This window comes from Myotis nattereri, assembly GCF_964212035.1.
Source record: "Myotis nattereri genome assembly, chromosome: 8".
Lineage (NCBI taxonomy): Eukaryota > Metazoa > Chordata > Mammalia > Chiroptera > Vespertilionidae > Myotis > Myotis nattereri.
The window spans coordinates 87,473,480-87,489,657 of NC_138083.1; the positions used below are offsets into that span (position 1 = coordinate 87,473,480).

Below are 16,178 nucleotides of genomic sequence, written 5' to 3' on the forward strand. Positions count from 1 at the left end.
TGGAAGATCGCTCTGCTTGGACCCGCTCAAACTGTAGGGTGAGGCGGGTGCAATTCTTAGATTTCTGTTTGGTGATGGGTAGGTATTGTCAAAGAGATTTTGTTCTGGTGGGCCACCCTCTCATTTATAGCCAGTCCTATGACTAGGAGGAATAGGCTTTTTCTAGAAACTTTTGTTGTTCCTGCCTATGGGTGGTTCCAGGTTGGAGCTTTCTGTAGCTGGTGCCGTGTCCTGAATATATGGGAGGCAACAAGGAAACCGAGAACTCACTGCTATGTCATTTCTCAAGTCCCAAAGTCCCTAGGAAGTTTGTCCCCTTTCCACCTCTACGCATCTTCCTATGCCTGTTTGTTGTTATGTGCAGAGTCTCTTACTGGTAAGAGAAAAGGACTTGGGAGGATGGGCTACTACATCTTGGCTGGAACCAGAACTTGATTCATGACGCATTCAGTTTTAAATGCTAGATATCATTGGTCATAATTCCAGTGTAATTCTTTTCAGTTTTATGTTCATGTTTCTTACAATTATCAATTTTAAGCAGTAAGTGAAGGAAAACCAATTTAAAATATATTTTAATCTTTAATTAGTGATGATCTCTTACTATTTATGCTTTCTTATTGACTTTTTTGCAGAACATTTTCCAGGGGGAAAAAGCAAAAGATAAAAGGGCATTAAGAAAAATTGTTGCTCTGGTCAGTTTGGCTCAGTAGACAGAGCGTTGGCCTGGGGACTGAAGGGTCCCGGGTTTGATTCAGGTCAGGGGTGCATGCCTGGGTTGCAGGCTCGATCCCCAGTAGGGGGTATGCAGGAGGCAGCTGATCGATGATTCTCATCATTGATGCTTCTATCTCTCCCTCTCCCTTCCTCTCTAAAATCAATACAAATATATTTAAAAAGAAAAAGAACACTTGTTATTGGCCAAGCCGGTGTTGCTCAGTGGTTGAGCATCAACCTATGAAACAGGAGGCCATGGTTTGATTCCCTGTCAAGACACATGCCCGAGTTGTGGCCTCAGTCCCCAGTAGGGGGCGTGCAGGAGGCAGCCAATCCATGTTTCTCTCATCATTGATGTTTCTCTCTCTCCCTCTCCCTTCCTCTCTAAAATCAATAAAAATATAATTAAAAAAAAACAAAAACAAAAAACACTTGTTATTGAACATCAGTCTTATATGCGATTCAAAACTATATTTAAGGCTGTTCTCTTGTATGAGTTCTCATTTCCACAATGTACCTTCAGTAATGTGTACAAGAATACTGTCCAGAATAGTTTAACAATCATTATGCATATTGACTTAGAAGTAAACTGCAGTAACTGCTACACATGATTTTATATGGCCTCATTATCAACAGCCTCATTTCTTCTTACGGAGCGAGTGGCCACTATGATGACGTCCACGTTCTGGGGGAGCTTTGTGTGTCTTTATTCCATCTTTTACGTTGAGGATGAGGTTCACTAAGTTGGAAGGCATAGTTGCTTCAATTATTGATGGGGACAATTTCCCCCTCATTTCTGTCTGGACAAACATCACTACTTTGGAATGCGCTGGATTACTGTAAACAAAGGAAGAATTAAAAACATAAATAATCTTTAGATTTATCTATGGAATTTACAGGCTTGTCTATTCACAGTGGAGTCCTCCATAGTGATTATGATAGGACACACAGCTATGGAAGGAAGAAGAGAAAAAAGGAAAGGCACAGTGATTTTCACACTCATACACATTTTGCATGAAAACAGTAACTAGTCCGACTTATAGTCTTTCAGTCTTCAGTTTTAGTCAGCGTTTCCTTTTTGTCACATTACTTTTAAATTACAAAAGTAATGTGTGCTTTTGAAAATTTAAATACAGAATTGTCATAATTGTCCCCTTCATCCTGTTCCTCAGAGAAAATCACTACTTATAGTTTTGACTGTATCTTTTCGGATGGTTGTCTAAATGTATACAAAGACAGCACACATATGTACACAGATGTACTCCACATATACACACACATACATTTTTGTTTATATAAAAATGAGATGTGTTTATTTTTCTGCAACTGATTTTATTTTCCTCATAGCAGGACATCATGCACATTTTTCTGTATCAATACATGTAGATCAGCTTGATTGTTTTTCATGACTGCATACAGTGTTTCATACTCCACTTAACCAGTTCTTTATTGACTACCATTTGGGTTATTTCTCACTTTTTGTGGCGATAAAGCTGCAATAAACATCTTTGTAATATATCTGTTTGCACTTCTATAAATACTTACACTGAATTTCTAAGTCAAGGGTTTTGTACATTTAACATTTTAGTGTTATTTCCAAATTGCCCTCCAAGAGAATAGTTTTTTTTATATTCTGACCCAGTGATCTTTAAACTGGGCTATGTGAAGCCTTTCCAAGGAGTACAAGAAGATGAATAATTTTTAAGGGAATACATTTTTTAAAAAAATTTTATTATATTTTTAAATCCTTACCCGAGGATATTTTTCCATTGACTTTTAGATAGCGTGGAAGAGAGAGGGAAAGACAGAGAGAGACATCAATGTGAGAGAAGCACATTGATTGGTTGCCTCCTGCATGAGCCAGGGCCCGGGCCAGGGAAGGAGCCTGCAACCAAGGTAAGTGCCGTTGATCAGAATCGAACCTGGGACCCTTTGGTCTGCAGGCTGACGCTCTATCCACTGAGCCAAACTAGCTAGGGCTAAGGGAATACCTTTTCAAAACTCTAACTACCTCATGTATCTTTTCCTTAAACTGATCTGAGAATATGTCTCTGATGGACATGTGGGCTTTTCCTTTCCCACCAGCCTCTTCATGTCACACTTCTCTTGCTTTTCAAAATGAAGGTATACCTGTCACCCCCAACCCCTAATAGAAATGACTTATCTATTGAATTTATAGGCTTGTTTTATTCACAGTGAAGTCTCTCCATAGTGATTAGGATAGGATACATAGCTATGGAAGGAAGGAAAGAAATCAGAAAAGAAGGTACAGTGATGCTTCACCCTGGCATGCAAACACCTTTGAGATGACAAAGGGAAACTTTCGTCTATTGGAAGTGAGTTAAGAAAGGGAATGGCTAACAGCGATCAGGCTATCAATCCCCAGAAGGAAAGTAGGGGAGGGCGGGGGTAAGGGGAAGAGATCAACCGAAGGACTTGTATACATGTATATAAGCCAAACCAATGGACATGGACAACAGGGGGATGGGAGCATGAGTGTGCGGGGCGGGGGGTGGGGGGGGAGGTTGGGGGTTAATGGGGGTGGATGAGGACACATTTGTAATACCTTAACTAATAATTAAATAAATAAATAAATAAATAAATAAATAAATAAATAAATAAAAGGGAATGGCTAATGACTGGGTGAAAATCCTTACCCAGTCATGATGTCAATTCTTTGCTTAAATAAAACTTAAGGATCTAATTTAGTTGTCTGTTGATAGGTCATGAAGAAGTTTTTGATTATAGGTTACTATAATTTATGGTACATAGCTCAGATGAAGTTCAAGGGATTGAAGGGCAGTGCTAGACTTATACTCCTTCCATTTTAACCCACGTATTTATGTGAACAAAATTTCTCAGTGCTTATATTTATAAAATGCAAAGTAGAAGTGGACTTGATAATAAGCGTTGCCTCATTTTATTAGTGCCAGTAATACTGATCCACAGGTAAACGAGTGTGGTTGGTAGAAGCACAGACTCTGGAACAGTCTGCGTTGGTTAAAGCTGAGCTTTGTTATTACCCATGTGGAACCTTGAAAAGTTACCTAATCTCTCTGAGCTTCCATTTTATCTTCTGTAAAATGGAGACAGTAACACTACCTACTTCGTGGAGTTAATGTGAGGGCCAAATCAATCAATATATGTAAATTGTTTATAATAGTTCCCAGCACATAGTAAGTGCTATCTAAGTTTGGCTAGTAATAAAAAAATGTGTTTCCAATAATAGTTTTAATAATTATACACCAGGTAACATATTTGGTAATATATTATCTGCTTTGATAAATATGTAATAATAATTTAATCCCACACACACTTATATTTTTATTTTTTCAATTTTTAAATTTCTTTATTAAGGTATTACATATGTGTCCTTATTCCCCCACACTTATATTTTTAATATTTAGATACTTATAGTCACAGAAAATAAAATTAATTTTGAAAATTAAATACTCATTTTTGCAGAGAACTATGATAGAATGATTAATAAAAGAATTCAAAACACAAAGCATATTTTACTAGGATAAAGTTATGTGAGAGAAAAAGAGTAAAAATACGGATTCAAGGAGAAAAGGAATGATGTAAAAATTTTATTTAAAGGTTGTATGTTTTTAAATTGATAATGTAATATGTTATGGAATTTGTATTCTATAAAATACATTTATAAGGGCATTATAACAAATTTTTAAGTAGTCAGTATTTACTAGCATGATATTCATAAGGAATATAGGTCTAAAATGTAATTTTATTTTTACTTCATTCGCATAAATATTTTTCTCATATTGAAGTTTATATTGGACCAATATAAAGTTTTTACGTTTATCTTTATGTACCAATATTTTTTACTTAATATAAAATCATTTAGCAAAAATTAAAACTTAAGGATTTTGTGAAATGATATACACTAAGTTAATGTACATGAACTTACAGAATGGTATTTTATGTTACCATTTTTATTATCGCTAGGCTGGCCATCTGTAGGCAATGACTCATTTCTGATTTCCAACTCTTATCTGAATTTACCGACCAGAAGTCTCATTTTGAAGGCATCTGTTCTTAGTAGGCAGTCTATTAGAAAGAATGTGTTCAAGGTAAAGCATTCATTGCTGATAAATGTAACTGTATTATAATTCTAGGGAATTTATTTTCAATTCACGAATATTCCTTAGTAATTCACAGAACTGACTCTATGAAGAAATATAAAACTTCAGGTTAATATTAACCCCGGAGGGGAAAAACTTTGTGTATGTGTGACTTGTCCCAGAAACCTCAAATCATACTTTATAGTGAATTATCTTTTCTGGTTATACTTCATATGAAAATACTTATAACAATTATTTTAAAGATCACATTCTATTAGGGGCCATTTTTCCCCAATAGAATGTGCTGGTACATATTCTACTAATGAGTTAGGGATCCTTTAATTAAATCACAAATTGAACTTAAAAACTGTTACAATAAATAAATGCAAATGATACTTACTCTTTCAGAGGTGAACAGACAAAGCCACAAGCATGGTTATAACCACGGATGTAATGTGAAGATGGAGGATATCCTGGAAAATCCACACTTTTAGCTAAGTGATTTAAAAAGAAATAAAATGAAACCTCTTCCACAAAGGTAAAAAATCCTATTTCAAGTAGCGTGTTTTAAAATGTATATATATAACACAGCTTTTAATTTAACTTAGGTATTATCAGCACTGACATTGATTTTATACATGGGCTGTATGTTTGTACGTATGAATGTGTGCATAGGCCAAAACTGAGAAAATACCAGTTTGAGCATGATTGTCCTCTCAAACGTTTTCATGCTAGTATTTCTAAAGATGCTATTGTTACCTTTTACATACAAGAAGAACTGTTCAAAGTATCATTTTATTACTTTCTGAGATTTGAAGCAAAGGAAGTCACAAAGAAAAAGGCTATTAGGAGAATGGGTTTATAGATTTTTTGTTAAATCATTTTTAAATAAAATATTGGATGTATTTATTTGGCATGTCAAAGAAGATAGTTTAAATGTCCCTTTCTGCAAATTCTCTAAATTCAAATTATAATTAAAAATCAGAAGTTTGCCTGACTGGTGTGGCTCAGTGGTTGAGCATCGACCTATGAACCAGAAGGTCACAGTTCGATTCCCAATCAGGGCACATGCCCAGGTGGCAGGCTTGATTCCCCATTAAGGGAGCGTGCGGGAGGCAGCCAATCAATGATTCTCTCTCATAAATGATTCTCTTTCTCTCCCTTCCTGTCTGAAATCAATAAAAATATATGTTTTAAAAAATCAGTAGAGTTGTTTTAGGAATTATGCAGTATAATTGTATTGGATCTGAATACAGAAGGGAGGTGATTTGATAATGATTGTTTATGATAATTATATGTACTCTTTCAAAAAATATTTTTAAATATATGCAATCTGTGCAACTGAATCCTGATCTTGTCAGAGAAGATGGATTTTCCCATGTGATTTTAACATAAGCTATCAATTCTGTGGGAAGTACAATGTTAAACATTAGCTTTGGTCTAGCTTAGGAAACAAGTGTGGTTGAATGAATTTTCCATTTTTATTACTTGTTTCATCACCTTAACAGAGTCTATTCTGTTGGCATAATGATACTTCCAGAAGTGATATTAACATATTTTCCCTGTTTAAAATATGGAGATTATGCTTGTTCATAAAAGAAAATTTGTTTTATTCCACGAACAGATATGGGTCTTTTGTGAGTGATATTGGGTTGGTAGTTAGTACTGATTTTGGAAAATTAGAAAGACTTGTGTTTTAATTCTGGTTCAGCAGCTTATTGCTATCTAACTTGTTTCCTCTGGACTTCAGTTTCCGTACTGGTGCGATAAAGCATGCAAAATATTTAACTCAAAGCATAGTAAAGTGAACAACAGCAAAAGAAAGGTGAAGAAGAAAACTGTGTGTATTCATTGATAATTAATTCAAAGAAAGTGCTTAAAGCAAATTCAGTACTGATCACTGAATGACTCGTTACAACCATTTGTTGATTTTGATTTCAGACTTCTTTTTTACCCCTAAAAATGACACAGAAATGGTCTGCTTTCAAAACACAGAAATCGCAGATCTATGACTCAGACACCATTTTGCGTTGTAGACAGTGAATCGATTTTCATCTGCCCATTTTAACAACGAGGTAACGAAATGACAGCTATCTGAAAGGGTGAACATCAGTCCTTAGTGGCATGTTGCACCTGAGCTAAGTGTGTGTGAGTGCTATTAGCACAGCTCTGGACTCTGGAACTTAGTACCACGGACATATCAGAAACCTTGTTGGGAAATAGTAATTGACAACACTTAACTGTCCCTATCTCCAGGTAGCTTACAGTACGGAAAGCTATTCAGATAGTAGTGGTCAGATTAAATTGAGCTGTGGAGAGAAACAGGGCTCTAGACCGCTGTCCTGCCAAAGATCCTTCATCATGACTTATCTGGAGTTGTCTGGCTCCAAAGATCTTCATGGTATGAACTGGTAATGTTTCAAGTGAATATACACATTAAGAAACGGTCACACACTGGGGTTTTACTGGCTGACATATTTTGGGAGGCTAAGGATACATCAAAACCCCAACCTTCTAAAAGAAATATAAGCACATTGTGTAAAGACCCACCCAGTAAAAATAGGAGTTTTGTCAGTTATTGGATAAGCTCATTCTATGCAATCTACACTAATAAAAGACAAAGATGCTAATTGACCATATCTTCGTGATGCCCACCAGCCAACCAGGAGTATGCAAATTATCCCAACAAAGATGGCGGGTTAATTAGCATACATGGGTCCCGAGCGGCCAGGGGCGGGGCGGGATGCAGGCATTCTACACTACCCCAGCCGCTCCGGGTCTCTGGGCAGCCTGGGAAGGCGGAAAGGCAGCTCCGGGCCAGATGGAAAGCAGAAAGGTGGCCCCTGCCAGAGCAAAGGCGGTGACAGCAGCCAGGGGAAGGAAGGCCCATTCTTGCACAAATCTTCGTGCATCGGGCCTCTAGTTCAAATATAAAATGATATATCTAAAGATTACTTTTGTTTCTCAGTAGTTTCGAAATGTTTCCTGTGTAGTTTCAGCCTACAGTTATTTACCTGTACTCAGTGGTGTGGTTATATGCTGCAAAGAGGCCAGGAGATGCCACACCATTGACTATGATGTAAAAGGCACCTCCAGAGTAGGGTAAAAACAGCAGGCTGGTCTACATTATACATGTATATATTAGTCTCACCACATAAATAAAAAATAAATAATTGAAAATATATTTCTTCCAAAATGTGAGTTAAAGGGAAAAATTATTAATAACTCATAGTAATTCTAAAATGTGGGCAAAATGTTTCAACTTACAACTGATCACATACACATTCCCTTCATAGCACTTGCTGTGCACTATGTCGACAAAGTCTCGGGGGGAAATTGAGCCCATGGCAAAACTTTGTGTAATGGCATGACATATGAATGTGTCCTGAAACAAATCAAACCATAAAGATTGCAACAATTAGTTAATATCTATTCCTTGTACTGCTCCCCAAAGAATTTCACTGTAGAAGATTGGCCTCTACTTGGAAAAAGCAGGACTTTGCAATTTTAAGAACTTATCACCCTATCAGCCTGCATTTTCTGTGTTAAAGGAACATTAGGTATTATTATAAGTACAAGACAACGAAAGCAAAAACAAACAAGCGGGACTACATCAAACTAAAAAGCTTCTGCACAGCAAAGGAAACCATCAACAAAATGAAAAGGGGCCCTGTCAGTGTGGCTCAGTGGTTGAGTGTCAACCAATGAACCAGGAGATCACAGTTCGATTCCTGTTCAGGACCCAGGTTGCAGGCTCAATCCCTAGTAAGGAGCATGCAGGAGGCAGCTGACCAATGATTCTCTCTCGCCCTCTCCCTGCCTCTCTGAAATCAATAAAAACCTATTTTAAAAAATGAAAAGGGAACCTACAGAATTAGAGAAAATATTTTTAAATCATGTATCTATTTATATAATTATTAATGCATAAAATTCAAAAGTAATCTTTATATCATCTACACTTTGACATTTTAAATGAAGAAATTAAAGCCTAACAGATAACTAGAGATAAGTACAGAACTAGAACCCAGATTCCCTGATTCCCAGTACAACTATTCCACATTGGCTAGCTAATGTATTATGAAAAGTATATTGATTTAGCACCTATGGTGTAAGGCCTAAAATTAAGTGACCAATATTATGAGTTGACATCTGGTGAAAATAGGGTCTTAAATGGCCTAACTGCAAGTTTCTCTCCTGACTGTTCCCATGGATACGGACTTTAGCCAAACAACCCTCTTTATCGACTGGATCAGGCACAGTGTCTGCTAGCCTCGAGAATTATTCCAACAGCCAAGTGCATCCTCCTGCAGGATTCAGAGTCATCTCAACCTTTTGGTACTATAAAGCGCCTGCCTCCCTGGTTATTCTCTGTCCCCCAGTACAGCTCCCATGACGTACAGCCTGGCATGATGTATCCTTGAGAGGTTAGCCAGGCCATTGCATGGTATTGCCTCAGCATCCATTTTGTTTGGCCAAGCAACCTGCAGGGGCCTTAAACTGACACTAGCCCCCTCATACAAGTGCATGCCAAGGATACCAGCCCACACTCACAAGCAAATGCAAGTTCTGATACGAATGTCCCAATAGTCCTGGGTTCAACAGTCTCCCCAGCCTCACAGGGCCTCCTTCCTCTGGTGACCCCTTAGATAAAACACCCCAGGGAGCTTACCGAAACGCTGCTCTTTTTGGTTTGAGTTGACCGATCAGGCCTTAGCCTGGGAATTCCCTTGCATACTCTACCCACAGACCCTAACGAAGACATATGCCTCAGGCCCTGCCTGGCCCTGCCTGTACCTGCCTTGCTCTCCCTGCGTGGCCTTTTGAGGCTTCAGTGTGCTTCCTCCAGGACCTGTGACTAATTTCAATTTCTCTTATGAGCTGTTGTTGAAACACGGCTCACCATCCGGCACCCTAGGCTCCACTTCACAAATGTTTACAAAATAACAGTCCTCCTCTGGGCTGAGATTAATTATTAAAAAACTACTGTTGATCTCATTTGCCTAGTGGCAGGTATCATGTTTTACCACCCCTGTAACCTTTGGGCAGGAATCCTGAGCTCACCAATGGGATGAATGAGTCAACTAAAACACACTCCTAAAGAGGAACACTATAAATATTCATAAGAAGGTAAAATAATTCTTTTATAGGGTAAAGCTATTCAGAGATAGTGTGGTATACTGTAAAGGGCCTAGAATTTGGGATCAGATCAGGTATAAACCCTGGTTCTATCATGTACTGGCTGTGCTGACCTTGAGCATGTCACATAATTTCTCTGACTCTATTTTCAAGTTTTTTGGTGCTAAGTCTTGTATTCTTTCCATTATTACAGCTGAGTTGCAGCAACAGCAGAAAGACCTGAAGTGCTAATGGAACTATATAATTAGTCTAATACAATCATGAATGAGACAATCCAATGTTTGGATTTCATTTGCGATGGACCACATTTTTCTTTTTTTTATTATTTACTTTTTCTTTTTTTAAATATATTTTTATTGATTTCAGAGAGGAAGGGAGAGGGAGAGATAGAAACATCAATGATGAGAGAGAATCATTGATTGGTTGCCTCCTGCACACCCCTTACTGGGATCAAGCCTGCAACCCGGGCACAATCCCTTGACCAGAACCGAACCTGGGATCCTTCAGTCTGCAGGCCAACACTCTATCCACTGAGCCAAACCAGGGCTGGACCATATTTCTCAAACTAAAGGTACAGATCCCAAGAGGGTCATGGACGTGTGTTGTTTGTTACCTGACTTACCTTTCTGGGCTTCTCCCCGCAACTCCCAGACTTTAAAATCAGCTTAATGAAAGCAGGCAAAGTTAACCTACAGAGTTGTAAATAAATGATAAAATGGTGACAGATTTATTTGTGGGACATTTGTTTCTTTTGATAAGTGGAATGTAGTTTGGAGACTCAAAGAGCCAAAGACCCAGTGATGTGGAGTTTTATAAATGCAAATGTTTGTGAAAATCATAAAAGTTTGCTAACATTCACATTTGCCACCTCTTTCTAATAAAGTTTTTGTTAGCCAAAATTGCGCAACTCAATTTTTAAAAACATCTTACTGAGCTGTAATTTACATACCATAAAGTATAGCAGTCTTAATAAGAGATCTAGTGAACTGCTCCCAAGTTCAGAATCCCTTACCCCACTTCTGTCTTCTTGTTTCTACCTCTTTGTACATCTCATTATTACTTTCATTTATATCATATTTTTCTTCTCCTGAATTTTCTTTTTTATTTTTATTATTGAGAATATTACAGATGTCCCCCATTTCTGCTCCCCCCACCTTTGATCTCCTCTACTCAGCTCCCACTCCACCCCAAGCCTTCACCACACTATTGTCTGTGTCCATAGACTAGGCATATATGCATATATCTACCCTCAGCTCATACTGATCTTTTCTCCTCCCCTCTTCTAAGCCCTACTTGCTTCTATGATCACTTTCTACACCAATTATTTATATTTTCTTTCCTCATTGTTTTCCCTCTCTCTTCATCTTCATTTAACTGAGATAATGTATTTAAACTGTTTCTAAAACCACAACCATGTATATGTTATTTCACACTTTATCCTTCTCTTTAATTACATTACATGCTGTTCCTTCTTAAGTCCCTATGATATGTGTCTGCATTGTTCCTGTTATCTAAGCTATTATCCTATATAATAAAAGGGTAATATGCAAATTGACTAGTTGCAATGGTGCGCATTGACCACCAGGGAGCAGATGCTCAACACAGGAGCTGCCCCCTGGTGGTCAGTGCACTCTCACAGGGGGAGCTCCGCTCAGCTACAAGCCAGGCTGATGACTGCAAACACAGCGGGGTGGCGGGAGCCTCTCCTACCTCCTTGGCAACGCTAAGGATGTCCGATAGATGGCTCCTGGGCTGCCAGGGGGATGTCTGACTGCCAGCTTAGGCCCGGGGAGCAGGCCTAAGCCAGCAGGTGGACATCCCCCGAGGGGTCCCAGACTGTGAGAGGGTGCAGCCCCCGACCCACCAAGTACACAGATTTTTGTGCACTGGGCCTCTAGTCCTATATAATAAAAGCCTAATATGCCAAGTGTCCAGTCATCCATTCAACCAATCAAAGCATAATATGCTAAGGCTGCTCAACCGCTCGCTATGACATGCACTGACCACCAGGGGGAAGACAGCTGACCAGTCAACCAGTTGCTATGACGTGCACTGACCACCAGTTGGCAGACGATCCAACCAGTAGGTTAGCTTGCTGCTGGGATCCGGCCCATCAGGACTGAGCAAGATGGGCCAGACATGCCCTGGGGCCCTCCCGCATCCCTCCCCAGCCCCGATTGTGCACCGGTGGGGTCCCTTGGCCTGGCCTGCGCCCTCTCGCAATCCGGGACCCCTCGAGGGATGTCAGACAGCCAGTTTCAACCTGATCCCACAGGCCAGGCTGAGGGACCTCCCACTGGTGCATGAATTTGTCCTTATCCCCACGAATTTGTGCACCAGGCCTCTAGTGACTAATGTAAATATACTGACTTCCCTTTAACAAGGCATGTTTAGTCTTTTCTCCACCTAATGTTGGAGAATCCAGGAGTTCGTCCCCTCATAACCAAAGGCACAGACCTTCAAGAGAGCTAACCAGATTCAGAATGTGGTGTGCATTTAAAACAGAAAGAAGCTAACTGTAATTAAACTCTTGAGTGATAAAGAAGGAAGTTTTAAGGCTTTTATAAAGATTTCAACTCAATGTGAATCTATAAAATATGAAGTGTCTACCTAACATAGGTTTAATAAACTTAAATCACTAAGATATAAAACTAAAAATATATTAATACAGGAAAAGTTTAATATTAAACAACAAATTACCGAATCAATCTTGTGTATCATACTGTACACTTTCAATGATTTGTCCCATTTAATTCTAATTTCAGGCTTGTAGAGGAAATCAGCTAGTTTAGATGTTGATTCTGAAATTATTCCTTCAACACGATATCTATAGTTAGCAAAATAAAGAAAATTCAAAATTTAATTCAGTCTAAGTTGAAAATATAATGTCATAGTATAACACAGACTAATTTAGCAATCAACAGTAAAGAAAATTTGAGGGTCATATCAGCAATTCAAAACACTAATATTCAATTAGAAGTAGCAAGGTTTATTTAAATATATATTATAATAATTAATATAAATTACTTCAAAGTTCATTTTTCTAAAAACTTTGTTTATAATGTTCCTGAAGATTTTTTTAATTTTTTTATTGTTATTACATATGTGTCCTTATCCCCACGTTGCCCCCTACCCCCCGCCCCCACACTCATGTCCTCACCCCCCTGGTGTCTGTGTCCATTGGTTAGGCCTATATGCTTGCATATAAGTCCTTTGGTTGGTCTCTCCCCCTTCCCCCCACCCTCCCCTACCTCCCATCTGAGGTTTGACCGTCTGATCGTTGCTTCTCTGTCTCTGGATCTGTTTTTGTTCATTAGTTTATATTGTTCATTATATTCCACAAATGAGTGGAATATTAAAAAATATTTTTATTTCAGAGAGGAAGGGAGAGGGAGAGAGAGAAAGATCAACGATGAGAGAGAATCATCAATCTGCTGCCTCCTGCATCTCCCCATGGGGATCGAGCCCACAACCCGGGCATGTGTCCTGACCAGGAATCGAACCTCAACCTCCTGGTTCATAGGTTTATGCTCAATCACTGCGCCATGCCAGCTGCGCTGTAGTTATTTTTCTAGAGGGGCAAATTTCATTTAGGATTTTTCTAAAATCTTTCTTATAAACATTTATCTGCTGTGTTTATAATAAGTCAACAGTAATTGATATAGAAGTTTGTGTGGCTATGCAGCCCCTTTCAGCCCCAATTCTTAATTTAAGTATGTAATGAGGTATAAATGAGAGGTCAGCAAACTTTAAATTCTAGATACATAAATGCCACTGAATTCAAAACAATAATTGCAAATAGGAAATTGTACTTACATATTTCCATGGAATGTTTTAGAAGGCTTGCTAGAAACCGTTATTTTTTTCTCAAAGGGAAAAAAAAAATTAACAAGTTAGCTGTCAAGTACAGAAAAAAAAAAAAGGAAAAACCAACAACAAAATAAAACAAAGCAAAAGTAAATGGTTTGTAAAAAAAAAAAAAATTTTTTTTTTAAATCAATTGTTTCTCATTTAAAAACAAAAACTTGAAACATATTTGTTTTCTTACTGAAGATTTAGCCACTTTCCAGCCTGATGTATCTTGACTGTAACCTAAAATATCTTGAGCGGTTTGTTGGGCAAGTACCTTATAGTCCATCTACCTGCAAAGTTTTAAAAAGAAATGATTGGTAAGAATGTGATCATGCAAAGCGTTTTAAAATGCTGTGTTACATTTGATTACTGTTTCTACAGTGCTGCTCACAGGGCAGTGAACAATAATTACTTGTTGAATGCCCACAGGCAAGAGTCCCTTCCTCCCTGTTCGCAGTGAGAAAATGTGGATGTGGCATCGTCCAAAGGCTAGGCTCTGGATTCAAGAGAGACCTGGCTCACCTCCTGTCTCTGCCATGGGCTAATTGTGAACCACGTTATTTGATATTTCTGTTTCCCCGTTTTCTCAAGCTTTAAAACTGGGATAGTACCTAACCCTGTAGAAGTGATGTGAGGATTAAGTGAGATAATGCACTTAAATGTCCTACCCCATTGCTAGGCATATAACAACCAAAAAATCATTATTATTTCTATCAGCTTAATCATGCTTTTTTGCTTTTGTAAAGCACCACAATCTGTTGACCAGGTGTTCTTGGAAATTAACCTTTTAAAAGTGAGTGGCAGTGGCTCTAAATGATGTGACCCCTGGCTTCCTCTCCAACGGCACCTCCTGTCTTCGACTCTCCCACTTAGCTGTTGTTCCTCAAAAGCAACTAAGCATCTTCCTACCTCAGGGCCGTTGTACTTGCTGTCCCCTCTGCTTGTAACACTCTTCCCCAATATGGATGGATGACCGCTCTTCACTGGTGTCTTTGTTTAAATGTCAGACGGGATATAAAGTTAGAATCAATTCAGTAGGGGTTAGGTATTGAGGTAGGTGTGGCAAATACGCTTGAGTAAGATATTGTTTCTGCTGTAAATGAGCTCAGGAGCTGGAGTCTCATTGATCCTTTGGCCCATCATCTAGTTTTCAGTTAAGAGAAGCTGGCTGGTGTGGTGGGAAGAGGGTGACAACACAGAGCTGGATTCAAATCCTGCCTTTGCCACTCACACCAGCTATATCATTTTGGATAAATTGCTTAACTTGAATTTCAACTTTCATATCTATGCCTTTTCTTCATAGACACAGATAATAATACCTATCTCATGGGTTCACCGCAAGGATTGAGTTAATATGTGTAAAAGGGGTTGAAAGTGTGGAGACCCTTCTTGGTGATCAAAAAGGTTAGTTTCTGTTCTTAAAATGGACACATCTAGAACTACCTTTTAAAGAAACTCTCCAAAGAGCTGCCTCAATAAACCTTCTTAAAGTTTAATTATCAGGACATGTCTTCCTTAGCTCTCACCTAAAGCTCTTTAGGTTGGAACGTAAATCTATTTTCTCCTGTTTAGTTCTCCATCAAGGCATGACACCTGGTTGACATCTCTACTTGAAAAGCTTTCATAAACCACTGTAACTCCTCTTTCCTGGTAGATTCTTAGTGTATCTTTCCTAATAGATCTAGTCCAGAATTTTAATAACTATTGGGACTCTTCTCCAAATCCTCCTGGAGGTCTCCATATCTCTTAAACTGTGAAGGAACAAAGTGGAAGTAGAATTATTTTTATCCATGAATTACATCAATATATTTGATATGTTCCTTTATATCTTCTCAGCATCCTTTATTTACACTTTATGCTCTTATCAGGAAACATGTGCACATTACATATGCTCCGAGATGGAAGAAAAAGGTAGTAAGTGAAACATTAAAGATACTGTCAATGAAAAGAACTGTTCAATTATTTTAAAGAATGACAGGTTATCGCTTCTCGGCCTTTTGGCTAAGATCAAGTGTAGTAAAGAATGACAGGTTAAAAAACATTTAGGTGGAACGTGGATTTAAAAAGTCTAACTTTTTAAAAATACATATTTATTTCAGAGAGGAAGCGAGAGGGAGAGAGAGATAGAAACATCAATGATGAGAGAGAATCATTGATTGGCTGCCTCCTGCAGGCCCTCTACTGGGAATCAGTCCCGAAACCCAGGCATGTGCCCTTGCCCGGAATCGAACCCAGAACCCTTCAGTCTGCAGGCGAGGCTCTACCCACTGAGCCAAACCGGCCAGAGCAAAAAGCCTAAGTTTTTAGGCTCATGCCATTAGCAGTCTGTGGCTGGACCCTGACCTGGATTTGTCTCAGTAAATATGTTATTTATTTCCAACCAGCAACATACAT

At 38.5% G+C, this 16,178-nt stretch overlaps 1 protein-coding gene across 1 annotated transcript; it reads right to left on the reverse strand.

Moving 5' to 3' along the window:
- Nucleotides 1–1,352: 1,352 nt before the first annotated feature.
- On the reverse strand, nt 1,353–14,120 carry STARD6 (StAR related lipid transfer domain containing 6; the record flags this gene model as incomplete). Its single annotated transcript, XM_081097317.1, has 6 exons — nt 13,981–14,120; nt 13,749–13,798; nt 12,633–12,759; nt 8,064–8,181; nt 5,197–5,290; nt 1,353–1,551 (listed from the first exon to the last, which is right to left on the reverse strand). The coding sequence occupies exons 1-6, from the start codon at nt 14,068–14,070 to the stop codon at nt 1,353–1,355; spliced, it is 678 nt and encodes a 225-aa protein (XP_080953443.1). The 5' UTR covers nt 14,071–14,120.
- Between the last annotated feature and the right edge of the window lie 2,058 nt (nt 14,121–16,178).